The 27,400-nt window shown below is 38.3% G+C and overlaps 1 protein-coding gene across 3 annotated transcripts in view; it reads left to right on the top strand.

Moving 5' to 3' along the window:
* Positions 1–27,400, top strand: part of SLC44A1 (solute carrier family 44 member 1) — a 197,330-nt gene that overhangs the window by 95,370 nt on the left and 74,560 nt on the right. For all 3 annotated transcript variants that reach the window (XM_032306475.1, XM_032306474.1, XM_032306473.1), the window contains exons 5-7: positions 9,301–9,394; positions 16,950–17,119; positions 19,035–19,124. In XM_032306475.1, coding sequence (XP_032162366.1) covers positions 9,301–9,394; positions 16,950–17,119; positions 19,035–19,124 — 354 coding nt within the window. The remainder of the gene's footprint in view (positions 1–9,300; positions 9,395–16,949; positions 17,120–19,034; positions 19,125–27,400) is intronic.

Below are 27,400 nucleotides of genomic sequence, written 5' to 3'. Positions count from 1 at the left end.
TGGATTTCTCAACAACAACAACAAAAATCTGTATTGTTCTTTGGATTGGTGACCTAATACTCGACCTGGTAAGATTTAATTCCAACATTATTTTTGCCACTGAGAGAATTCTTTGTCTGTTTTTTACGTTCTTTCTTCCCCTTTTGTCTTTCCATCATTTGAGATGCATATTAGATTTGGAAGGAGTAGATGATTTTAAGTTTATGTGGGAAATTTCCAAACCTCTAAGAGAGAATTGTTCAAAATCCATGACAGAGTGGAATGTAAGAGCAAATTATAAAGCTCTTAGAAGAAAACATAGGGGAAAACTTCATGACATTACATTGGCAATAATTTCTTGGATATGAACCAAAAGCACAGTCAACAAAAGAAAAAGAATAGATAAATTAGACTGCATCAAAATTTAAAACTTCTTTGCATCCAAGGACACAGCAGAATGAAAAGGTAACCCATGGTATAGGAGAAAAAAGATATTCAAGTCATATATCTGATAAAGGGTTAATGCCCAGACTATATGAAGAATTCCTACAACTCAACAACAAAAACAACAACAACCCAATTAAAAAATGGCCAAAGGACTTGAACAGACATTTCTTCAAAGATGGTACATCATGGGCCAGTAATAAGGACATGAAAAGATGCTCAATCTACTAGGCATACAGGAAATGCACACAAAAACCAGTGAGATACCTACCCCCTTAGACCCATTAGGACAGCTTCTTTAGAGGAAAACACAAAACAGAAAATAACAAATGTTGGTGAGGCTATGAATATATGAGAATCTTTGTGCATCATTGGCAGGAACAGAATTGTATGTCCTCTATGGAAAAGAGTTTGGAGTTTCCTTAAAAAATTAAAAAATAGAATTACCACAGAGGATTTCTTAGGGCAGTGAAAATAATTCGTATGATACTATAATGATGGAGTCATGTCATTTTTACATTTGTCCATGCCCATAGAACTGTGGACTTTGGGTGATTATGATGTGTCATTGTAGGCTCTTCAGTTGTATAAAATGGACCACTCTGGTGGGAGTGTTATAATGGAGGAGTCTATGCCTGTGGGGGGGGCAGGAGGTATGTGGGAAGCCTTTGTACCTTCCTCTCAATTTTGTTGGCGAACCTTAAGACTGCTCTAAAAAAATCGTCTTTTAGAAAGTAGATTACCGTATGACCCAGAAATCCTTGGGTATATGTATATAGCCAAAAGAATTGATGACAGGATTTCAGAGAGATATTTGCAAACTCATGTTCATTATAGCGTTATTCATAATAGCCGAGAGATGGGAGCAACCTCAACGTCCAGTGTTGGATGAGTGGATAAGGAGAACATGGTATATACCCACCACGGAATATTAGCTTTGAAAAACAAGGGAATTATGTCATATGCTACAATACAGATGAACCTGAAGTCATTATTTTAGGTGAAATAAGCCAGTCATAGAAAGATGGGGCAATGGTTTCCACCGGCTATAGAATCTCAGTTTTGCATGATGAAAAAATTCTAGGGATGCCTGGGCAGCTCAGTCGGCTAAGCGTCTGCTTTTGGCTCAGGTCATGATCCCAGGGCCCTGGGATCGAATCCCACATCGGGCTTCTTGCTCCGTGGGGAGCCTGCTTCTCCTTCTGCCTTTGCCCTTCTCTCTGCTTGCATGTGTGCACTCTCTCTGATAAATAATAAAATCTTAGAAAAAAGAAAAAAATTCTAGAGATCTGTTGGGACAACAGTGTTCGTATAGTTAACACTGCTGTACACTGAAAAACTGGTTAAGATGATCAGTGTTGTATTACAGGTTTCACCACAATTTTTTTTTTAAAAAGGAAGGAAATTCTGATACATGCTACAGTACAGACGAATCTTGAAGACATTGTTAAGTGAAATAAGTCAGGCACATAAGGACAAATACAGTATGAATCCACTTATATGAGATACTTAGGGTAGTCAGATTCATAGAGACAGAATAGAATGGTAAGTTGCGGGGTACCAGGGTGGCTCAGTCGTTAAGCTTCTGCCTTCAGCTCAGGTCATGATCCCATGGTCCTGGGATTGAGTCCCACATCCAGCTCCCTGCTTGATGGGAAGCCTGCCTCTCCCTCTCCCACTCCCCCTGCTCGTGTTTCCTCTCTCACTGTATCTCTCTCTGTCAAATAAATAAAATCTTTTAAAAAAATGGTAAGTTGCCAGGGGCTGCAGGGTGGAGAGGAATGGGGTTACCACTTTAGAAGTAAAGAGTTTGGATTTTGCAAGATGGAAAGTTCTGGAGTTAAATGGTGGTGATGTTTGATCAACAACATGAATGTACCTAATGCTGCTGAACTGTGCATTTAAATGGTGTTAAAACGGTGAATGTTTTATTAGGTGTATCTTACCACAATTAAAGAAGATCAGGAAAGAGAAAAAGATTCATCTGGGTAGTAACTTTTTAAATGATAATTTTAAACCTTATTTTAAAATGTAAGGTAAAAGAATGTTTTACTTACCAGACTAAAAAGATACTATAAATTATTTTCAAAGAGTTTTAAGTTTCCATGACAACATTTGAAAGTGCTTTTTAGCACTTACAACTATCCATTTGTGTGGACTTTTATTACCTTCACAAATTATTTAAAATCTTTGTAAGGGAAAGCTAACTTTTAGGTTCCTATAACAACGTTGTAAGAAATGCATTTAATAGCCCCCCCAAAAAAATTTCCTCAACTCTTTCTTTTAGACAAGAAAGAGGAGTTTTCTTGGACATTAAAGTTGGTAGAACACCTCTGTTAAATATGTCTGACTAGAATGGAAAATTTAGAAGAAACAGCTGAACATGTGATGGTTATGAAAAGCTGCCATGATAAAGAGCTGTAAAAGGCAAACAGAAGGACATCTGGGTGGCTCGATTGGTTAAGCGACTGCCTTCGGCTCAGGTCATGATCCCAGAGTCCTGGGATCGAGTTCCACATCAGGCACCCAGCTCCATGGGGAGTCTGCTTCTCCCTCTGACCTCCCCTCTCCTGCTCTCTCACTGTCTCTCTCTCTTCTCTCTCTCTCTCTCTTTTTCTCTCTCAAATAAATAAATAAAATCTTAAAAAAAAATAAATTTAAAAGGCAAACAGAAGAATTTAAATGAACATAAACATCTTTTAAGTTCTGGTCCAGGAGTTGGGTGAGAGGTAGACAAACATATACCTTATTATTACTATGGTTTGTTGTTTTTATATGATCCAAATATAAATATGCTAGAGAACAAATTAAAAATTGCCTTTTAAAAATTAAAATTGCTAAGTACCATAAGGACTTAGTACTCAACTTTTTTGGTTCTTCATCATTTTCCTGCAGCAGTGCATGAATTTCCTGTGGGACAAGATCATGCTCTTTACTTCTGAATATCCTTGCCCTAGTACAGAACCCCACATAGTGGCTACTCATGTGTTTTGAAAGAACAATGGATTGGACTTCTCTTTCTCTTTTTAAAAAAAATATTTCATTTGTTTATTTGAGAGAGAGAGAGCATGAGGCAGGGCAGAGGGAGAAGGAGAAGCAGACTCCCTGCTGAGCAGGGAGCCCAATTCAGGGCTCCATCCCAGGACCCTGAGATCAGGACCTGAGCCACCCAGGTGCTCCTGGACTTTCCTCTTCATCTTTCTCGGCACTTAATAATTTCTCATTCTCTCACCACACGTTATCCTTTGCTCAGTTCTGAATCTGTGTCAGTTGCCACCAGCTGGTAAAATGATTAGCTTCATGCTAAGCAGAATTGATATTAATCTTTGGTCATCTTCCTTCCCGTCTCTCAGTAATTCATCTTACTCATTCACTTATCTCCCCTGTCCATCCTATCCGCATGACTATTCATAACCTTTTTTTCCCCTAAGCCCTCTTGTTTTTCCTCTTTCCTAACCTTCTGCCCTACAGAGAAAACTGAAATCATCTGGTGGGAGCCCTCCCCTGATTTATTTGCAGCAGAGCGTGAATTCCATCTTATTCTAATTTTACTTCCCTCCAGTTTCTGGTGAACAGTTTCCTTCTTACTTTATTATCATTATTTTTGAAAACTCAAATAACATATCCATTGTAGGGGGGAAGAGAATGGGCCTCCCTCCGAAACTAACCAACTTTATATGAGATTTTCATCTCAACCCAGGGCGTAATGCTTGCTGGGATAGTCCCTTCCCTTCCTCTCTCCTGCTCTGAGTCTGGCCCATAGTTCATCCTTCGATTTACTCTTGTCCAGCCATTGTTCTGCACAGGCGTCTGAGTCTATTGAATGGATAAAGTCAGACTTAAGCCCTGCCTTGTTTCACCATACCATTTACTGGTACCTACTTTGTGCCACGCACAGTGCCAGATCCTTTCCGTGTCATTTTATTTCTTTCTACTTGCTAATCTAAATTCTAAACAGCAGTTTAGAAATAAGAACGACCTGAAAGTTGGGGGCCCATGCATATTTTCAGTCCTTGCTAATGTGTTACCTGGAATACCTTATTAACTTTTTGCATTACTCTTACCAAACTTTTATAAAATCTAATTTGTTTTCCTTAACACAGTAGTACAATGGCAGAAATCTTTTCTTTCTTGTGTGTGTCCTGTTTATAGCATGGGAGAAATCACTCCCATCTGGGAGTGCTTCTGCAGTGCACTGTATTTTGTGAAAAGTCAGAGAGTTTTATGAACTACCATGTAGACCATGTTCATACTTTGAGTAGGGCCACGGAGCTGGGTGCTTTCTCGGTGATTATTTTTCTGTCTTTGAAAACCTCGGAAGATGATATGACACATCAGATAAAATTTATGAATAGAAACAAGCCTTTGATAGTCATTATCTAGGTGTTAGGTTTAAAGTTAGTATCAGTCAATGATCAGTATTACCTTCTTTCTTACCAGTCGGTAACAATATAACTTAAACCACAGAGTTATTATGGATTCTTTTTGACACAGTGAATCAAAAGATTGGACTTGATATCACTTACAAATGAATGAAATGATCGACCCTAGCAACTGCTTTAATAGCCTCTAAGTCAGAAACCAGCAGAAATCAGCTTCCCTTGAAGCTTGATTGTTAAGGGGGGAAAAAAAATCCTTATATTTGATAATGTGATTTTAAATAATTCCTTCATTCAACAGTTAATTAGCACCCATGAAGTGTGTGCCAGCGAAACAAAGAAAAGGTACAGTTCCCTTTAGGGAGCTTGCATGATAGAAGACAAACTTTTCATTGTCCTCCATAATACCTAGAAGTCTTGCACATAGATGTCCAAAATTAATTCACTCAGCAAATATTTATTATGTGCAGAGTATGTGCTGCTAATAGTGGTTGACAGATAATGTCACAGCACTAGCTAGTTCATGGGTGCTTCTTGGGAACTGCAAATATGTCCTTGCTTTTTGTTGGCTCCTGGAAATTGAAAATGGGAATTGTATTCTTCCAGCATGTAAATATATATGCTTTCCTCATTGGAGAGAAGGGGGTTAAATTCACTGGACCCCACACAGCAGTGTAATTTCTTTTTTTGTAATGGACACTGTTCTGCACTGGGAGATTTTCTTTTTTTATTAACTACAATTTTCTAAAGTATGTTTTATAAGGAATCTTTTCTCTTAATTTAGTGTAGCCTACAAATATCGTTGTGATAGCGAATCAAGCAAAATTTTAAAGCCAGAAGAATTAGCCTCCAACTTACCAAGCCCATTTTGTATTTTTGTTTCAAATAATTTGGTGTTTTAGAACAGTGGTTCTCAAGGGTGGTTTTGCTACCACATGCGCCCCCCATCCCCATTTACCCCGACCACACATAACAGTGTGAAGAGACATTTTTGGTTGTCAAAACTGGGGGAAGGGCTAGGGGAAGGGTTCTGGAATCTAGTGGCTGGAAACCAAGGATACTGCTAAACATCCTGCAATGCACAGGACAGCTCCCTACAACCAAGAATTGCCCAGCTCCAGGTGTCATAATACCAAGGCCGAGAAATCTGTTTTACATGGTATAATTTGTATACTTTGTATAATTTGTAGTGAGTGGTGAAAAGCATATAAACATTATATATAACATGTAACACCAAAATAAGAGATTAAAAATAAGTTTTGTGTTTTTTTAGTCATGATGTCTGTTGTCTTCAACAGATGGCTTTTGAGTGCTGTCTGTGTGCCAGGAGAGACGGGTCGCACATATTTTGAAGGCATAAGGACCCAGTTCTCAAAGAGCCCAATTTCTAAAAATAGAGATAATATGTAAGCTAAAAAAAAATGACAAAATAATATGCTAAGCTTTATAGTAGAACTGAGGACTAAATAGCTTTGGGTGCATCAGGGAAAGCTTAATGAGGGAGGTGAGGCTTGAGTAGTTTGTAGAAATTCTTCTCAAACTTGAACACTCACTCAGATGGTCATTAGGAATAGACAGTCCAAGCAGAGGGAACAGCATACAAAAAAGCCTGGAAGTTTTTAAACAGCAAAATTTTAAGTAGCTTATTGTCTTAAGATAAGGCTGGAAGTTTTAGGTAGAGGCCTGATTTAGGAGAGCTTTGAAGCCAAGAAGTTTGGAAATTATCCTGAGGGTATTACAAGTAAGGACCATTTTACAAAGGCCATTTTCAAGGCTGTGTGCAGCATATAGAGAAGAGTTTTTGAGATATCTGTGGGATATATGTTTTTTGCCCAGAGCTTATTGAATATTTGTCTAATTATGATATTTAGAAATGGCACAGAAGAAGCATTGTGGCCTAGGAGTAAAGGATATTATTCCTAAATTTGTCAGTGATTGCATATAAAGGCCTTGGAAGTATTACTTATTTTTTTCATTTGTAATGTTTGGAGTCTAGTGATGGAAACATACCTCTTAGGGGAGTTCTTACTAAGTGATACTGAGCTAAAAAATAAATAATTGAATATTAAAAGGCATTTGAAAAATTATGGTAGTTAAACATTCTGGGGACTGTAGCAACTGTTTACCAAGATAAATGTTTATATATGGAAGTTGGCTTCCTAAGATCACTCATTTTGAGTAACATTGGCTGAGTTGTATGGATTGCCTCTGGTGTAGTTTAGATAAGCTTTTGGTTTTGGTTTTAGACTTCATTACTCAAGTATGGTTTCCCCTGCCATTTGTGTTAGAAGAAAAACTTTGTCTTACTCTTTATGACCAAACCTCTTGTGCTAAGTATTGTCTATACTCTCACTATTAAAAAGAGAGAGAGAGAGAGAGAGAGAGATGGATACCACCTTAAAAGTGTTCACTGAAAATGCATCAGCTAATCAACATGAAAAGAGAAATAATTGCAAAATGCTTGCCATTACTGGGTTGTTTTAATGTTCTGCATTGAAGCTTCTCTCTCCATCAGCCGTTTGAGCAGGAAGCATTATAAGGTTTCTTCTGATTGTTACTACATTGTAAAGATCTTTTTCCTTTAATCTATTTAGTACAGGATCTACTTAGTACTGGCCTATGTCCCAGAATACCATCAGAGATAAGGCTATTATCCTTTCATTGAGCATTATCCTGGGAAAGTATTTATAAAATTGAACTCTGTTGCACCTGCTGACCTCCTTTTTTAAATGAAGAAAGGGTGGGGACAGAGATTATGTTCACTGAATTCAGATGGAGCAGTGTGTTTGACGGTGCTGGCACAGTGCCTTAGTTAGGCCCTTTCATATTGTGCAAATCGATTCCGTCTTAGACCCTGAAAGAAAGAAATTGACAATTCAGATCGGGAAGTTGATGATCCTCTTGGTGCTCTGCAGTGACTGGCATGGTTGCTGTGTTTTTCCTGAGCTGTTCTGTAGTCGGACTCCAGATATTTCAGGATTAATCTAAAATGTTTGCTTGCCACTGCTGTCACGGTTTCTTCGAAACTGCTGTAAATAGAATCTGGTGGCATTATCTTCAAAGACAAAAGACTAATTTTAGAAGAAGTAGATGTTTAATATTCATGCTTAACTTAAATAAGTCATTAACATGGAAAAGGATGTTCTGAAACAGTTTCAGAAACTTAAGTTTCCTGCTGAATCTATCTTAAGAAGTGGTGGAAACATGAATAGTGCCATGTTCAAGTATCTTTTGTAAAATACCTTACGTTGTCAAGGGGTGCCTGGGTGGCTTCTTCGGTCAAGCATACAACTCTTGATTTCGGCTCGAGTCATGATCTCAAGGTCCTGGGATCCAGCCCTGAGTTGGGCTTTCTGCTCAGCAGAGAGTCACTTCTCCTTCCTCCTCTCTCCCTCCCCTGGCACACTCTCTCTTTCTCTCTCAAATAAGTAAATACATATTTTTTTAAAAGTACCTTAAATGCGTGCCTGGGTAGCTCAGTTGTTAATCGTCTTCCTTCGACTTAGGTCTTGATACAGTGTCCTGGGATCGAGCCCCACATCAGGCTTCCTGATGGACTGGAAGCCTGTTTCTCCCTCTCCCACTCCCCCTGCTTGTGTTCCCTCTCTTGCTCTCTCTCTCTCTGTGTCAATGAAATAAATAAATAAAATCCTTAAAAAATAAAAAGTATCTTACATTGTCAAATTACTTGAATTATCTTTATATGAAATAGATGCTACTTGTTTTTTTTTTTAAGTATGATATCTAGACCTCATATATTTATATACTTAGCAAGTTGGTTGCTGATTTGAGGGTAGTATTTCTGAATTAAATGCAGGTTTGTGACTTTTTGAAAGTTCTTTTGACTGATAGGACAAGATATAGATGAAATAAAACCATTCTCAAGGTTGTTTGTTGTCCTAGCAAATCTTTTTTCTGTATTCTCTTGAAATTCTTTCTTACATCCTCACATGACATTATTAGTTTAATGTTAAAACCTGCTGTTTTCACTTCACATTTTATTTTAAAATAGCTAATATATGGCAGACATTCAGTAAAGGTAGTTCTAGTACTTATTGTTGTTATTATCCTTAATATCATTAATTAAAATTTGTACATAAATTATCCAAGAGGAATCAGTTTTTGGGTTTTGTTTTTTTAAGATTTTATTTATTTATTTGACAAAGAGAGAGAGACAGCACAAGGAAACACAAGTGGGGGCAGTGGGAGAGGGAGAAGTAGGCTTCCCACCCAGCAGGGAGCCAGATGCAGGGCTCATCCCAGGACTCTGGGATCATGACCTGAGCCTAAGGCAGATGCTTAACCACCCAGGCGCCCTGAGGAATCAGTTTTAAATGACTGAAGATGGATACTAAAGACCAAATCAGATTCTTATTAATTCTATAGTGTTTGAATTAATATGTTGAATTAATATTAACATATAAAATGAATACAATGAATCAGTGAGAGAATTTGAGGCTCTGTTCTGCTAGCTAACATCCAGCTTTTCTTTCAACAGGATCAGCACTATGTAGCTACAACCTAAAGCCTTCTGAATATACTACATCTTCAAAAGCTTCTGTTCTATGCCCCAAACTACCAGTTCCAGCGAGGTAAATCTTACTGTATTTTGTTAACTTGTGACTTTTGTTTTTGTAGGTAGATTTTAAACTGTATATATTATCCTGGGGAAAGAGTCACTTGATGCCTATTGCTCAGGACCAATACTTTTATCACAAAATTTAGAAAGTAATACTAGAAATGACAGCATGTATTTCATATCTTAAAACACACACACACACACACACACACAGGCTAATAGCTTTTTTCTCATTCTCAGATTTTAATTTCTTTTGGAGGCTTACTTTTTTTTTTAATGCCATAATTTTTAAGAATATACAACTACTGAGTCATTGCAAAATCTATAGCAAAATTAGAAGCCAAGTCTCGCAGTCTCCAAAGATTCTTTGAAGTTGACCTTAGTAATACTGGGATTATTTTTAATTTACTTTGTAAATTTAAAAAATATGCCAGTGATTATTCTCCATACCTTATTTCAGGCTGCATCTTTTACGTACATTCTCTATATTAATACACTGTGTGCCTTATCTTATCCAAGGTCTAACTCAACAAACACTGATTATTTTAGTACCTACTGCATATAATGGATACAAAGAAGAGACAGGAAATAATCTTTACAGGGATCTCACATTAGTTTTAAGGGAAGCAACTTTAAAATTATAAATGTTTTTTTAAATGAGGAAATAAATTTGCAAGCATTGTAGAATATGTCCCTAGAATTAGGTGAATAGCATTTAGAAGCATGTCTCATCTTGAGAACTTTAAGTGTGTATCAACCAGGTATGACATGAGTCAACTTCACCAGGAATACTGAATTGAAGCCACTTTTATTATATCTTGGTATATTATAGCAAGCTACTGATTAAAATGTTGAGACCGATCTTATGTGTGCTTTCCTTTGGCTTGCTAATGGGTGTAACTTGTGCTTTATTAACTTGAATGAAATGTGGAAATTTCTGTCGAAAAGTAGACAGAGGATCTATCAGTTTCATTGATGTCCAGCTCTTTTAGTCTTGTCAACAGGCTATTGGAGTTAAAATGTAAAACCTACAGAAATGAAAATAAAGGGATTATTTTAAAAGATACTAACAAGTGGGATCTGTAAATCATGGGTTTCGAGCTATAGGTAAAGAGACCCCATTTGTGACTGTTGAGAATATTAGGGAAGCTGTAACAGTAAGAAAAGAAGGTCCTTTGAATAGAGTCTTGGAGAAAATGTATCAAGGTAAAGACAAGAAAGGCTCTGTCCTCTTATCTACTCGAACTTTAAAACAGCCTGTTTTAAATGCCTACTATGAGTATAGAGTCATATTTTAAGATATAAACATATTATAAAAGGATAACCGGAAAGCCTTGATGTGAGGATGAGGTTGCTCTGTACCTGTTTAAGGGTGGGGCAGGGGTCAGGTAAATCCTCCTTCACCTCTGACCCTACTATGTTGAGGGCCGCCTCTTCTGGTATCTCAGATGTTCCGTTCTTGGCCATACAGAGCTCACACATCTTACATACGGCGTCCTGAGGGGTATTCACTATAAGATAAGACATAGTATTAAGGGCTTGTGTTTTAGATGTGGACAGACTTGGCTTCTAGCAAGATTGTCCACTGATGTCTCAGTAGTCTAAGCTGCAGTGATGGCCCTAAACCATCTGAAAACTGACAGTGAACTCTGTTTGTACTTTATTTAAAGATCCTCGGGTTTTATTTAATTTAGTACCTCACAGTCTAAGGATCTTATCATTTTTATCTGAGCTCAGCCTTGGAAAGTAAACAAAGAAGTAACAGTTGATAGAAGAAAATCAAATTAGGACCTGGTGAACAGCATCATTTAGCCTTTGGCAAGCAAAGTGCAAAGATCAGAAAACAGTGAATTGGTTATAATAAAAAAACTTGGGGCAATACCACATTTCCCACCTCACATTAGAGACTACATCTTCAAAGATGAGTAAGATCCAGTCTCTGTCCTTAAGAAGCTCTGTCCTTTAAAAAAACAAAAACAAAAACTACTGGTTTTGGTGACTTTTTGTGTACACCAAAAGACGGGCTGTGGGCAAAGCATGATGCAGCCAAAGGACTTAGCATCGTTCACATCTCTTTTGCTCTCCTCCTAGGAGCACCCTAGTGGGACAGAAAGAGCTGCCCTTTGAGTCCAGCTAGGCCTGGGGGTGAATGCCGTGTCACCACCTTCTCTTTGTCAGCTTGAGCAAGTCTCTTCACCTGTCTGTGAACCAAGTGTCCTTACATGTAAAACGGCAATATTAATACCTCTGTCTTGGAATTGTTGTCAGAATTAAATAAGATCATGTGCTTTAAGCATTCATTATTGTGCTTGGCATCTGGCTTAGGGAGTAATATTTCTCTTAAGCTCTAGAGCCTTCCCTTTCACCCCTAGCCTCCCTGGGTGCCTGGGCACCTTCTGCCATTGAAAGCAATGCCTGTTTCTTAGAGAAAAGCAGTTATAAACTAATTTGCAGTAAAACACTAATACCACATAATTGCCAAATGGGGATTATTCCTAAGAGCTTTCGAATTTTATTTTATTTTACTTTTTAAAAAGACTTTGTTTATTTGAGAGAAAGAGAGAAAGCGCAAGCAGAGGAGGGGCAGAGGCAGAGGGAGAAGCAGACTCTTTGCTGAGAAGAGAACCCAACATGGGGCTCAACCCCAGGACCCTGGGATCATGCCCTGAGCCATGATACTTAACCGACTGAGCCACCCAGGTGCCCCGAGCTTTTGAATTTTAAAAGCAGATGCCTAGAAAGGGCCATGTTTTAGCCAAATTTATAACTTGGTGACATGATGGAGCGTGGTAGCCATAGGGAAACTAGCCCTTATACCTAAAATGCTTAAAGGTTTAGGTGTAGTTAAAGAAAACTTCAGTAGTACAAACATTACATGAATTCAGTAAATTTCACCAAACATTTATTTTACTATTGCTGGATGCCAGAAAGGATATTCGGTGTTGGGGAATTAAAAACATGATATGGACATGGGAAACTAATAGCCAAGAAAAAACGTGTTATCTGTTCATCATATTTTTAAAATAAAGGATTCCACATAAATTAACACTTGTTAATCATCTGCTGGGTGCCAGTCACCATATTAAGCTTCTCACGTGTATTGTCTTATTTAATCTTCACAAAGCCTATAAGGATATTGTCCCTAATTTATAGATGAGGAAATAGAAGATAGGAGAAGTTAAAGGGCTTGTGCGAGGTCACACAGTTAATTGTTAGGAATCAGATATTTAGTCTAAGATCTTGTAAAATCTATACCACAGTTTTATACTGATGTGAGTGTTATCTTGTTAAATACATGGGATGAGGTGAGTTTAGGGTCCTTCTCTTCTGCCATCTTCCCTAAGCAAAGTCCTATACCACAGTTAGATTGAAGAGAAAAAAAAAAAAAAAAAAAGGAAAAAGGTGGGGGCCTCCTGGCTGGCTGAGTTGGTAGAGAGTACATGACACTTGATCTCAGGGTCATGAATTGAAGCCCCACGTTGGAATTGGAGCCTACTTTTAAAAAAAATTAAAGATTAAAATTTTAAAAAAGAGTACAGGAAGGAAAGGAGAGAAAATAAATAAAATGAAATACATGAAAAACCACTGCGTATTGCCATGAGAGTCTTGATTTATTTTCTACATTTTCTGGGCTGTCAAGAATCCTTTCTTACTATTCTTTCTTAAGTAAAATTTTTCATTAGAAATCATGTGTGATGACTTTTTTATGACCTGAAGTTTGAAGATCATTGTGTGAGAGGCAAACTCCCATCTTCTCTTATGAAGGCGGAGGGGTGAGAGATGCTAGGCATTGTTTATCATCGGACTTTGAGGGAGGGGAGCTCACTAACGGAGAGTCTGGACTTAAGGCAATAATATGTTTGCCAAGGTAAGATACAGTATCCCTCTGAGCTAATTTTTAAAAATCTTTAGAAGACTCATTATAAATTCATTTTGTTCTTGTTGACTAATGTTTCAATAATGCGAAACAGCATCAGTTCCTAATGGGACTACATTGACTTCGTAAAGATTCAATATTCTGTGGGCTTCAAAAGGTAGGAAAAGTTGCTATAAATAGAATTCTTTATGCTTATCCTCTTAATTAAGAAGCACAAAGTGTGTCATTTAGGTTAGACACTAAAGTAGAAAAGATCTCACATAACGAGGTTCTCGGAAGCATTCTTTTCTGAGAGATATATGAAATCAGCTAATTCGAATTCGTTACATCACATAGGACGTAAGTGATAAAATAGAAGAAAAACCATTTCAGTGCCATGATTACTTAGGTTTTGTGGGTTTGTTTGTTTGTTTGTTTGTTTTTTAACAACGTCATTTGAGTATTAAAAACTCATGGCCGGTTGTTTTTGTTTGGGAGGGAACAGTAGAGGAAAAGGATGACAAGGAAATGTAGTGCTTTTTACTTTAAAACTAACTCTTGGGGCACCTGGGTGGCTTAGTGGGTTAAGCCTCTGCCTTTCGCCCAGCTCACGATCTCAGGGTCCTGGGATCGAGCCCCGCATCAGAGAGCCTGCTTCCCCTTCTCTCTCTGCCTGCCTCTCTACCTACTTGTGATTTCTCTCTGTGTCAAATAAATAAATAAAATCTTTAAAAAACCAAAAAACTAACTCTTTAACTTTTTTTATGACTATGTCCAAATACCGTCTTCTTTTATTTGCCTTCTATTTCTGATATTCCCTACCACTAAGAACAATTTTGACCATTTTGACCATCAGCTAGACAATGTAATCAGTCTGTGCTAATCTTATACCTTCAAATTTAGAGCTGTCAGGTTTTTTTTTTTTTTTAATTGACAGAGATTAAATTTTAAGGCACTGTCGTTACGTTGCTTTAGTTCTTTGAAGGAGACTTGTAAAAATACTCCTGCCAATTAGCCAAGAGTTTAGATATAGTATAAAAGTGACTTGAAAGGGTAAGAGAACACGTATTACTCAGCATTAACTCTTAAATAGAAACGAAAGATTTGAATTTTAAGAATATAATCCTTCCCTTTCAGCCATCTATCCTTATTATAAGTCTGAAAAGCAGAAATACATGAACGCTGCTGGGTATGTTGCTCCTGTTGATTTAGAATCACTGACTTATGGCTGGGCTCCATTCCTATTTATTATTATCATCATTACTCCTACTCTTTTAGCTAAAAATGCAATTGTGTAATGTTAAGGGGATCACCCAAGGCTTTCGAACTCGTCCAGTTTTGTTTTCCTGTTGTAACAGACCCCGCTGTCTTCTGGAAATGATGAGTATTTCTCTTTGAGCCTAAAACTAAAGCAGCATTCTCCTAGGATATGGGAGGTAGATGTGGAGCTGCCTCTGGATGGAGGGGATAATACTTATAGTTATAGGACAGGAAAATGGAAACAGAGCAGGGCCAGAAAATTGGTGGATATCGAAAGCAAGAAGGTGGCATCTGTATCCTTAAGGTAGATACGTTTTATGTTCAAGGTTGGAGGCAAGTGAGTTAAACAGAGGCTGCACCAGAAATGATAGTGTTACGAGTAAAGCAGCTGAAGGTACAGGTAATTATAGAGGAGAGAAGATTTTGGTTTTGAAAGATAGAGAACTCAGGTTTTAGTTAAAAATAAGGTTAGAAGTCCTTAGAGACATTAATCTGGCAGGGACATTACCTAGATAGACAGCATCAGGAAGAAAAACAGTTGTAGGTCACAATAAAGTTTTTTTGTCCTAAATTAGCCACCGTTGACTGTGAACTTATGGTTAATTCTTTTGATGCTTTCCTGTAATATTTCTGAATAAATCCATTTCACTGAAAGATATTCTATAATTTAATAGCTTTTATATCATTAGTGAAACAACTTTTGTCAAAAACAATGGCTTGCATACCTTTAATTTAAGCATTGCTCAGAATGCTCTGACTTTCTGTAATTTCTGACAAAACATCAAATCTTAGGCATTAAATTTCACCAGTCCTGTTTTGAAGGTACACACAAATACACCCACAAGTCACAAGAGACACTTCTTTTTTTAAGTGAACATTCATGTCATAATGTCACGTCATTATTTTGGGATACATTTTACCAAAGCATAACTAAGGTAAGACTTGATCTTTATGATTATTGTTTTGTTGTTCCATGAAGTTGAACCGCATGGAATATGTTGCCTATTCTTACTCCCATTGGTGCTCCTTTACCAGCATCTAAGGAAAATCAATACCTAGTACATTTATATTTTTATTTGAAGAGAAATATTTTTGTTTTTTTCCATGGAAGGAAACAAAGATACTGTTTCACTTCAGTTCAGACAAAACTGCTTTGCTGGGATCAGAAACCTTGGAATTTGGTATTTAGTCATATATTCTTAGCCACGAATTTGACCCAAAAATAGTGCCAACCAAGAATGAGAGCACGCTTAGCTCATTGCCATCAACAAAGTTATATTAGAGCTAATGACTGATAGTTCTACCAATAATTCTGAAAATCTGAGATTTGTGTTAACAATGGCTAACCTTTAACTTAATGCACACAGACGTGTGTATTCGTGTACGGACAGACATATGGATTCTGTTAGAATCCATACAAATCACAACTGAGGACATGTTCATAGAACTTTTTTAGACTCTCCTGTTGATCAGATAAATACCATAGTCTCAAAGGCTAAAATAGATAGAATATGTTCTAACAAATCAGAGCTGCATCACTGTTCGAACATAGCTGTGTTCTTTCACAAGAAGAGCCCTGTGGTCAGTGTAAACCTGATAGAACCAATGACCTCATTTTTTGGACACAAATAATCTCATAATCATAATGACATATAAAAAGAAAACCATGCAGAATCTCATGACCCTAACAAATTTTTTCATTTACTTCTATTTTTTCTGTTCTCATTCTTATGTTTCTCTTTTTTGTACAGAGTTGGCAGCCATCACATTAGATCAAATTTCTGCTTCTTTCCCCTTGTACTATTACCTCCTAAGTGTTTCCATACATTAGTATCCATGGTTATTGTTTTAAACAGCCGCATATTATGCTGTATGTTGATGTCTTGGCATGATTAATTGATACGAGAGTTAATAAGCTTGTGCCCCACACGCCCTTTCTTAATGCAAGGTTTTGTATGCTGTTCTGATAGAGGAAACTTTGTATTCACGGTGGAACATTTCAAGCAAAAGCATGTGTGTTTTCTAGTTTTAAATAGCTTACGGCAAAAAGTCATTTTCAGTCCAATGAAGTATATGTTTGTAAGTTTTGTCATCTGCCCATTGACCGATAGATGTACAGGCGAAGGAGTTTAAGTGTTTGCTTTTGCTTTTCGTATTCTGTACGTGCGTATGTGCGTGTATATGTGCGTGTGTTTCTTTCCAGAAGGGGAGGGTAATGTCTTCCTTTGGAATATGCACTCCACCCTCTCTGATAAGGCCTGTGGTAAGATTCGCATCCCTGCCCATAACAGTCATCCTCATAGCATTAAGCTCACAGCTCTTGGCCCCCATATGATGTGTGGAGGGTGGAGTGTATTGCAGTCATAATCACCTTTCATTTGTGTGTTTGATGTGGCATTTATATTAAGTAGGAGTAATTTTTTTTCTGATTTTTTTTTTCTTGTATCACCAGTGCACCTATTCCATTCTTCCATCGCTGTGCTCCTGTGAACATTTCCTGCTATGCCAAGTTTGCAGAGGCCCTGATCACCTTTGTCAGTGACAATAGTGTCTTACACAGGCTGATTAGTGGAGTAATGACCAGCAAAGAAATTATATTGGGACTTTGCTTGTTATCACTAGGTAATTGTTTTTCTCATTATTAGCTATTGCATAGTACTGCAGTAGAAGACTGTTCTGTCTTTTAACCAAAATATGAATACAACCGGGATACCTGTACAATGTTTAACTTCCCATAGCCTACATAATTGTTTCAGATTATATAGAGTTGTAAATATATACATATTTAAATATATATATATATATATTTATATTTATATATCTGAAACTTTCTTTTTCTCTCATTGGAGATAACGGGTGTTTTCCCAAACTGGTTACTGTCTATAATAACATTTAATATGATAGAAAGAGGCTTCTTTTAGTGAATCAGTACCCCCTTTGGTTTTAGTTATGATTCCAGAGGCTTATCAAAAAGAGCCACATAGTCTCTTCTCTATTTCCATCAAAGAGCAAAGCTTTCTGATAGATTACTTTTTGAGTATGTTTTGTTTTTTTTCATTGCTACAGTTCATAACACCATTGTATTGCTGGAAAAGTTAGGAAATCTCCACTTGTTAGCCCTTGAGTTTTCTTGTCAATAGATAAAGTAAATGTGATTTTCAAGATGTAAATACCCTGGGTTAACCTAGAACCATATGTAACCGTATCAGAATCTATAGCTCTTTTTAGCTGGGAGGAGTAAACTGTGGTAGGAACCAAGCACCTCTTTCACTGTATAAGTAAAATGAGTATTTATGCCTGTTAACAATTGTAGTCATTGAGAAGACTAGCTGTATTTCCATCTTGTCATTAGAGAGTATTTTCTTTTTGCTTAGGTAGTACTTGACTCAGTTGAAATAATGCTGTCCATATGAAAAGCTATTTCTGTGATATTTGAAACGCTCCCATCTGTTTTTGGTTCCTGTACATTTATTGCAAAAGTGAGTACCTTAATAATGTTACCTAGTCACAGATCCTGACCGTTTTTTTGGCTTTGCAAATGGTCCCCCAAAAAACTTGAATTAGTCCAGCTTTACGAAAAAGTTACTTGGTTTCTGAAATAGTTGAAGACTTTAACCAAGAAAAGAAAAACCAAACCTTTAAAATTGTGCTAATAATGTGAAACCATTGGAATTCCAGTTTTTATTGGAATGGTTCTCTTTGTTCATTTGTTGGTAACATGGGCATTTAGTTAATTAAAGAAGAACAAATTATGATTTCAGAAACAAATTTCCCCATGCAAAGGTCAAATCTTCCTGGTTTCTTTTTTAAGATTTCTTTCACTCAAGATTTTAGCATGTTGGAATTTAGCTTTGGTTGGGTAGAGGCATTGGCTAAATAACTCCAACTGAGCTTTGCTCTTTTTTGAAGAGTCTCTCAATCAATCAGGACCCCTGGCCCCAGTTAAGAAGTAAGGTTAAAGGAATTTGGGCCTCCGGAGGCTTCAGAATATTATTCCATAGGGTCAGAGCATTTTTTGGAATTTCAGAAGAGAAACGACCGTAAAAAGATAAAATACTGTCTAGTGTATGGACCATCTATCAGAGAAGTTGGTCTTGATATGCAAGGGTTACTCCAGGAAGTGTAGCACCTCCTTTAACTGATCTCTGTCTGTGTGTGGTAGTTTTTCCAATCACCAACACGACACATCACTCTCTCCACTCTGTGTGTTGGCATGTCTGTTTGCATGTGAGTTCTGACGTCTTCCCGTGGTGAATCCACAACAGTTGTGTGCTGTTTTGGAGTCACCATGTTGCATTTGCATGTGTTCTTTTCTGTCATTTATAAACCCACGGTTAGGTGCCTTTGGTTTCCAGTGCTGCAAGTACCAAAGTCAAAGCGCAGAAGTAGCCAGTTAACCTTTTGTCCCTAAATTGGGGTCTTGAACGTGTCAATAGCGACCAATTGTATCCCTAGGAGAAAACAATTGAAAGAGTTTCTCTTTATATTTTCCACTGTTTTAAAATAATATTCTACATGTTCTCTGTCTTCCCTGCAGTTCTATCCATGATTCTGATGGTGATAATCAGGTATATTTCAAGAGTACTTGTGTGGATCTTAACGATTCTGGTCATACTGGGTTCACTCGGTAAGCTGCTTATTCCTTTGTTTTTTAGTAATTAGAATTGGGAGTTAAGTTTGCTTTTAACAGTCCCTCGGTTCAGAACTACTTTGATTATTTTAAAGATTTTATTTATTTATTTGAGGGAGAGAAAGGTACACCTGCCTGGGAGCAAGGGGAGGAGGGGGAGGGGAGGGACTGCACTGAGAGCACAGGCCATTAGGGGGCTCGATCCCAGGACCTGGAGATCATCCAGATACCCCACTTTGGTTATTTTAAATAATTTTCCTTTTGTAAGTCTTGTGAGTTCGTTTACACACCATAAAAAGACTGGTGAGTGGATTACACTGATGTTAATTCACTAGGAGATCACTAAATGAGATAAAATGGTGAAGTCATGGGCCGTTTGGAATAGAGCAAGTGAAGACATTTTTAAAAGGAGGCTAACATTTTTCTATCAGTATCAGTTTTGGGGAAAGAGCCCATAAGAAAAAGAAAGCAACTGAGGCCCTGTTCTGCTTCTTGTTTATAATTTTTCTCTTGATACTTTCAGTGTTCCCTGTCTGGTAGAGGAAGGGATCCTTTCCTTTGATCCTAAACCTTTTAATGGCCTGAATCCCCCATTCTAAGGTGTTGAAGTTCTTTCTGGTTGAGCTACTCCTGGTGGGATAATTGTGTGTGTATAAAATTTTTACTCATTTTTCTGTCTACTGACATTCTGTTTTGTTTAATATTTTTGCTTTACTATTTCTAATGAAACCTTCTGGGTTTTCTGTGTTTATTGTCTTTTCTGGAGAATAGTAATTCCCTCCCCTCCCAAATATAAATTATCTAACTACTTCCATGGTAGAAAATAGAAATACAAAAAGAGGAAAAGTTTTATTTTCATATACCATCTCTTTTCTTTATTGTTTTTAATTTAATTTATTTATTTGAGAGAGCAGAGTGAGCAAGAACACAAGTTGGGGGGAGGGAAGGCAGAAGGAGAGGGAGAAGCAGGCTCCCTGCTGAGCATGGAGCACAGTGGATCTCAGGATCCTGGGATCATGACCTGAGCTGAAGACAGACAGTTAACCACCTGAGCCACCCAGGTGCCCCACTACTGCTTTAAAAGAAGTTTACTTTTGCCTCTAAAATTTTCAGTTTCACCCCACCTTCCCTCAGTTTACCACTATTAGTGTTGAAAGTCAGAACATATGAATATATTTTTTAAAATAAATAAAGTGCCTTTTTTCAGTGCATTTGTAAATGCTTTACCCAATGTGAAACTTTTTTAGTAGGGAGTTTGCTGCCATTACATTTATAATCCTGCCTGCTATGTTTGGTCTTATTGGTGTCATCTGTTTTATGTTTTCCTGAAGTGTGTGCTTTCTTATTTTGTTTTCCCCATCTTTGCTATACGAACTATGCTTTCACTGGTTATTTTCACCCTGTTTTAGAGGCTTTTTTTTTTTTTTTTTTACTATTCTCTCCCATTTTTTAAAATTTATTTATTTTCAGAAAAAGTACTCATTATTTTTTCACCACACCCAGTGCTCCCTGCAATCCGTGCCCTCTATAATACCCACCACCTGGTACCCCAACCTCCCACCCCCCCGCCACTTCAAACCCCTCAGATTGTTTTTCAGAGTCCATAGTCTCTCATGATTCACCTCCCCTTCCAATTTACCCCAGCTCCCTTCTCCTCTCTAACACCCCTTCTCCTCCATGATATTTGTTATGCTCCACAAATAAGTGAAACCATATGATAATTGACTCTCTCTGCTTGACTTATTTCACTCAGCATAATCTCTTCCAGTCCCGTCCATGTTGCTACAAAAGTTGGGTATTCGTCCTTTCTGATGGAGGCATAATACTCCATAGTGTATATGAACCACATCTTCCTTATCCATTCGTCCGTTGAAGGGCATCTTGGTTCTTTCCATGGTTTGGCAACCGTGGCCATTGCTGCTATAAACATTGGGGTACAGATGGCCCTTCTTTTCACGACATCTGTATCTTTGGGGTAAATACCCAGGAGTGCAATGGCAGGGTCATAGGCAAGTTCTATTTTTAATTTCTTGAGGAATCTCCACACTGTTCTCCAAAGAGGCTGCACCAACTTGCATTCCTACCAACAGTGGAAGAGGGTTCCCCTTTCTCCACATCCTCTCCAACACATGTTGTTTCCTGTTTTGTTAATTTTGGCCATTCTAACTGGTGTAAGGTGGTGTCTCAATGTGGTTTTAATTTGAATCTCCCTGAATGGCTAGTGATAGCCATTTGTATGTCTTCATTGGAGAAGTGTCTGTTCATGTCTTCTGCCCATTTTTTGACTTGATTATCTGTTTTGCGTGTGTTGAATTTGAGAAGTTCTTTATAGATCCTGGATATCAACCTTTTATCAAATATCTTCTCCCATTCTGTGGGTTGCCTCTTTGTTTTATTGACTGTTTCCTTTGCTGTGCAGAAGCTTTTGATCTTGATGAAGTCCCAAAAGTTCATTTTCGCTTTTGTTTCCTTTGCCTTTGGAGACATACCTTGAAAGAAGTTGCTGTGCTGATAGCTAAGAGGTTACTGCCTATGTTCTCCTCTAGGATGCTGATAGGTTCCTGTCTCACGTTGAGGTCTTTTATCCATTTCGAGTTTATCTTTGTGTACGGTGTAAGAGAATGGTCGAGTTTCATTCTTCTACATATAGCTGTCCAATTTTCACAGCACCATTTATTGAAGAGACTATCTTTTTTCCACTGTATATTTTTTCCTGCTTTGTCGAAGATTATTTGACCATAGAGTTGAGGGTCCATATCTGGGCTCTCTACTCTGTTCCACTGGTCTATGTGTCTGTTTTTATGCTAGTACCATGCTGTCTTGGTGATCCCAGCTTTGTAGTAAAGCTTGAAATCAGGCAACATGATGCCCCCAATTTTGTTTTTCTTTTTCAACATTTCCTTAGCAATTTGGGGTGTCTTCTGATTCCATACAAATTTTAGGATTATTTGCTTCAGCTCTTTGAAAAATACCGGTAGAATTTTGAGAGGAATGGCATTAAAAGTATAGATTACTCTAGGCAGTATAGACATTTTAACAATGTTTATTCTTCCGATCCAAGAGCATGGAATGCTCTGCCATCTTTTTGTGTCTTCTTCAATTTCTTTCAGGAGTGTTCTGTAGTTCCTCAAGTACAGATCCTTTACCTCTTTGGTTAGGTTTATTTCCAGGTGTCTTATGGTTCTTGGTGCTATAGTAAATGGAATCAATTCTCTTAATTTCCCTTTCTGTATTTTCATTGTTAGTGTATAAGAAAGCAACTGATTTCTGTACGTTGACTTTGTATCCTACCACTTGACTGAATTGCTGTATGAGTTCTAGTAGTTTGGGGTTGGAGTCTTTTGGGTTTTCCATATAAAGAATCATGTCATCTGCGAAGAGAGAGAGTTTGACTTCTTCATTGCCAATTTAGATACCTTTTATATCTCTTTGTTGTCTGATTGCTGTTGCTAGGACTTCTAGTACTATGTTGAACAAGAGTGGTGAGAGTGGGCATCCTTGTCGTGTTCCTGATCTTAACGGGAAGGCTGTGAGCTTTTTCCCATTGAGGATGATATTTGCTGTGGGTCTTTCATAAATAGATTTGATGAAGTTCAGGAATGTTCCCTCTGTCCCTATACTTTGAAGTGGTTTTTTTGTTTGTTTGTTTTGTTTTTAAAGATTTTATTTGTTTATTTGACAAAGATCACAAGTAGACAGAGTCAGGCAGAGAGAGAGAGGGAAGCCGGCTCCCTGCCGAGCAGAGAGCCTGATGCGGGACTGGATCCGAGGACCCCGAGCTCATGACCTGAGCCGAAGGCAGCGGCCTAACCCACTGAGTCACCCAATCAGGAACGGATGCTGGATTTTGTCAAATGCTTTTTCTGCATCAATTGAGAGAACGTGTGGTTCTTCTCTCTTATCTTACTGATTTGTTCTATCACGGGTTCATTGATTTGCAAATGTTGAACCATCCTTGTAACGCAGGGATGAATCCCACCTGGTCATGGTGGGTAATCTTTTTAATGACATGAATTTGAATTCATTTAACTTATTCATGAAGAACTTGTGAGTTCTATATTTTCTTAATTCTTGAGCATCTAAGATTATTAGCTCTGCCTTAACATGGGAATATTGAATCTGTTGCATATAAAATTCTCAGGAGGCAAAATGTTCCCTGGGTCTGTACTTTACTTTTTGGAGACCAGTCTAATTTTGTGCCTTTGCCCACAACCTGTTTCACTCACCTAGATGTGTCTCTAATTTTTAACTTATCCTTATAACTTAAAACTTCTGTCTGATTCTGAATCTTAACTAGGTTTGCCCATGATCTCTTTTTTGGGGTGGCGTGGGTGTGTCTTTTCAAACTTGAAAAGTTGTCTTATTTCTGTATTTGAGTACTGTTTCTGTGTCATTGGTTTTCCTCTTCACATCATTCTTCATTCTTCTGCTATCATCTTCTACATTATCATTTGAAGCCTTTATCACTTTCTTTACACTCAGAAGGAGCTCTTCAAGTGTACCTTCCAGATCACTGATTTCGTTTTCCTCACTGTCACTTCTTTACTTGACCTCCTCACTTTGTTATTCCACTCCTTCCTTCGTCCAGCCACTTTTCTTTTTACTTTAGCGTGTGTCACCATCGTATCTAGTTTCTGTTTCTTGGTCACTTTGGGGTGCTGTGACAAACTACCATCGACTGGATGCCTCATCAACAACAAACGTTTACTTCTTACAGTTCTGCAGGTTCAAAAGGCCAAAGCCAAGGTGCCAGCAGCTTCTTTTATCCGGTGAGGGCTGGGTTCCTGCATCCAGCCATCATCTTGATATTTTCTCACATGGTGCAAGTGGGGAGGAGTTCTCTGACAGCTGTGCTCTAAGGGCACTGATCTCGTTCATGAGGGCTTCACCCTCATGATGTCATCATCTTCCAAAGACCCACCTTTAAATACCATCTTATTAAGAACGAGGACTTGAGTATATGAGTTTTAGGGGGTCACAAACGTTCAGTTTATAGCAGATGGATCATTTTTATAAAAAACTAAATCTGAATTCCAGCTCTGCCACTTAAATAGGTGTGTGATAATTGGCACGTTATTTAACTTTCCTGAATTTCAATTTTATCACTTAAAAAGTTGGACTTTTAATATTTGCTTAATAGCATTGTGTTGCTTCAATTTGTTCGCGTTGGTTTTGCACTTCCTAACACAAATTTACATGTTTAATAAGTGGTATCTTCTGCGGCTGTGATGAACGGTATCCTCCTTGATGTCTCCTTTATTATCTCGTTCTGTTTTCTTTTCTGTTTTTATTCTGTCTTTATTTCTCATTTCTTTTTGTCTTTCTCTCATAATGTTTTTAAAGATTTAAAAAAAATTTTTTAAGATTTTATTTATTTATTTGATAGACAGAGATCACAAGCAAGCAGAGAGGCAGGCAGATAGAGAGAGAGTAAGGGGAAGCAAGCTCCCCACTGAGCAGAGAGCCTGATGCGGGGCTCTGTCCCAGGACCCTGGGATCATGACCTGAGCTGAAGGCAGAGGCTTTTCTTTTTTTTTTACTATTCTCTCCCATTTTTTAAAATTTATTTATTTTCAGAAAAAGTACTCATTATTTTTTCACCACACCCAGTGCTCCATGCAATCCGTGCCCTCTATAATACCCACCACCTGGTACCCCAACCTCCCACCCCCCCGCCACTTCAAACCCCTCAGATTGTTTTTCAGAGTCCATAGTCTCTCATGATTCACCTCCCCTTCCAATTTACCCCAGCTCCCTTCTCCTCTCTAACACCCCTTCTCCTCCATGATATTTGTTATGCTCCACAAATAAGTGAAACCATATGATAATTGACTCTCTCTGCTTGACTTATTTCACTCAGCATAATCTCTTCCAGTCCCGTCCATGTTGCTACAAAAGTTGGGTATTCGTCCTTTCTGATGGAGGCATAATACTCCATAGTGTATATGAACCACATCTTCCTTATCCATTCGTCCGTTGAAGGGCATCTTGGTTCTTTCCATGGTTTGGCAACCGTGGCCATTGCTGCTATAAACATTGGGGTACAGATGGCCCTTCTTTTCACGACATCTGTATCTTTGGGGTAAATACCCAGGAGTGCAATGGCAGGGTCATAGGCAAGTTCTATTTTTAATTTCTTGAGGAATCTCCACACTGTTCTCCAAAGAGGCTGCACCAACTTGCATTCCCACCAACAGTGGAAGAGGGTTCCCCTTTCTCCACATCCTCTCCAACACATGTTGTTTCCTGTTTTGTTAATTTTGGCCATTCTAACTGGTGTAAGGTGGTGTCTCAATGTGGTTTTAATTTGAATCTCCCTGAGGGCTAGTGATGATGAACATTTTTTCATGTGTCTGATAGCCATTTGTATGTCTTGATTGGAGAAGTGTCTGTTCATATCTTCTTCCCATTTTTTGATATGTCTGCCTGTTTCGTGTGTGTTGAGTTTGAGGAGTTCACTATAGATCCTGGATATCAACCTTTTGTCTGTACTGTCATTTGCAAATATCTTCTCCCATTCCGTGGGTTGCCTCTTTGTTTTTTTGACTGTTTCCTTTGCTGTGCAGAAGCTTTTGATTTTGATGAAGTCCCAAAAGTTCATCTTCGCTTTTGTTTCCTTTGCCTTTGGAGACATATCCTGAAAGAAGTTGCTGTGGCTGATATCGAAGAGATTACTGCCTTATGTTCTCCTCTAGGAGTCTGATGGATTCGCTGGGAAAACTGGACAGCTATATGTAGAAGAACGAAACTCGACCATTCTCTTACACCGTACACAAAGATTAACTCAAAATGGATAAAAGACCTCAACGTGAGACAGGAATCCATCAGACTCCTAGTGAAGGCAGAGGCTTTAACCCACTGAGCCATCCAGGGGCCCAAGATTTTAAAAATTTTTCAGTAATCTCTACACCTAACGTGGGTCTCAAACTCACAACCCCAAATTGAGAGTTACACGCTCCACCAACTGAGCCAGCCAGGTTAGATTTTACTCCATTTTTTGAGGCTATCACAGTTTTCTTTAAGATTTCAACATGGAAGGGGCGCCTGGGTGGCTCAGGTGGTTAAGCGTCTGCCTTTGGCTCAGGTCATGACCGGGATTCTTAGATCAAGTCCCACAGTGGGCTGCCTGCTTCTCCCTCTGCCTGCCACTCTCCCTGCTTGTGCTGTCTCTCTCTCTTTCTCTCTCTCTGTGTTTCCAGTAAATAAATAAAAGCTTTGAAAAAAATAAAAATAAAAAAGATTTCGAAATGGAAGTACTTCCCTTTTTCAAATGTTTTTCATAGGCTCATGGTGGTTTTAAATTTCTTTATTCATCTTCAATGGAAAAAAAATTCGTGCTCACTGTTTGCCACCAGGCAGGGGTGGCATTTCCCTTTGACACTATTCACTGTTTACTTGAGTGCAGGTGGGGATCAGGTTGATTTGAATATCTCTGAGCCCAGTTTCTCCTCGCCCAGGCATTTATCTTCTCTGAGTACACATACACATCTTTATTCTCAATCTTCCGTTTCCTTGCTGTAGCCTACAAGGCCTTCCACTAGGATCCGGTCCTAGAGCCCCTCTGCCCACAGCTTTTACCCCTCTGCTCCTTGCTTGTTGCTTAGCCATGGTGGCCTCTTTTCTCTCCTGCCAGGCGGGGGTCCCACCTCGACATCTTAGAATTTGCTATTACCTTTGCCTGCAACAGCCTTTTCTTAGATAGTTTTATAGATTGCTTTTGGCCTGTCTTTGATTCTTTTGCTCAGATACCAACTCACTTGCAGTGAGACCTTGCTTACCCACCTTGTTACAATGCTTTCCCAACCCCAGCACTTTCTATCCCTATTAAGAGGTTACATTTTTCTTTAGACGTCATATACTCTATTTTTACGTAATTCCTTATATGTTTTGTTTCCTTATGACTATATAAGCTCCATGAGGGGACTTTCCTTATGACTATATAAGCTCCATGCGGACTTAGTTTTGTTCACAGCTCTGTCCCCAGCACCTAGAACAGTCGATGCTCTGGTCACTCAGAATGAAGGTGTCTGATACAGTGCTCATGTGGTGGCGAGTTTGCCCCCCTCTACAGTTTAGCTCTTGTGATCTCTGAACCAGTGACAGGAAGAAAAACTCCCATCCCTAGCACACACTGCTAGCAAGCTATCAAAGATCTCCTATCTTTGTTCCTGCTTTTGGTGGGAATTACTCCTTTCATCTTCATTTGCTCGTTGTACAAATACTGTATCAACTGCATGACTGTTTCCACAGGAGGCACTGGGGTTACTGTGATA

The sequence above is a fragment of the Mustela erminea genome, chromosome 12, assembly GCF_009829155.1.
Source record: "Mustela erminea isolate mMusErm1 chromosome 12, mMusErm1.Pri, whole genome shotgun sequence".
Taxonomy (NCBI): domain Eukaryota; kingdom Metazoa; phylum Chordata; class Mammalia; order Carnivora; family Mustelidae; genus Mustela; species Mustela erminea.
The sequence above is the reverse complement of the archived record's forward strand: the minus strand, read 5'-3'. Positions and strand labels throughout refer to the sequence as shown.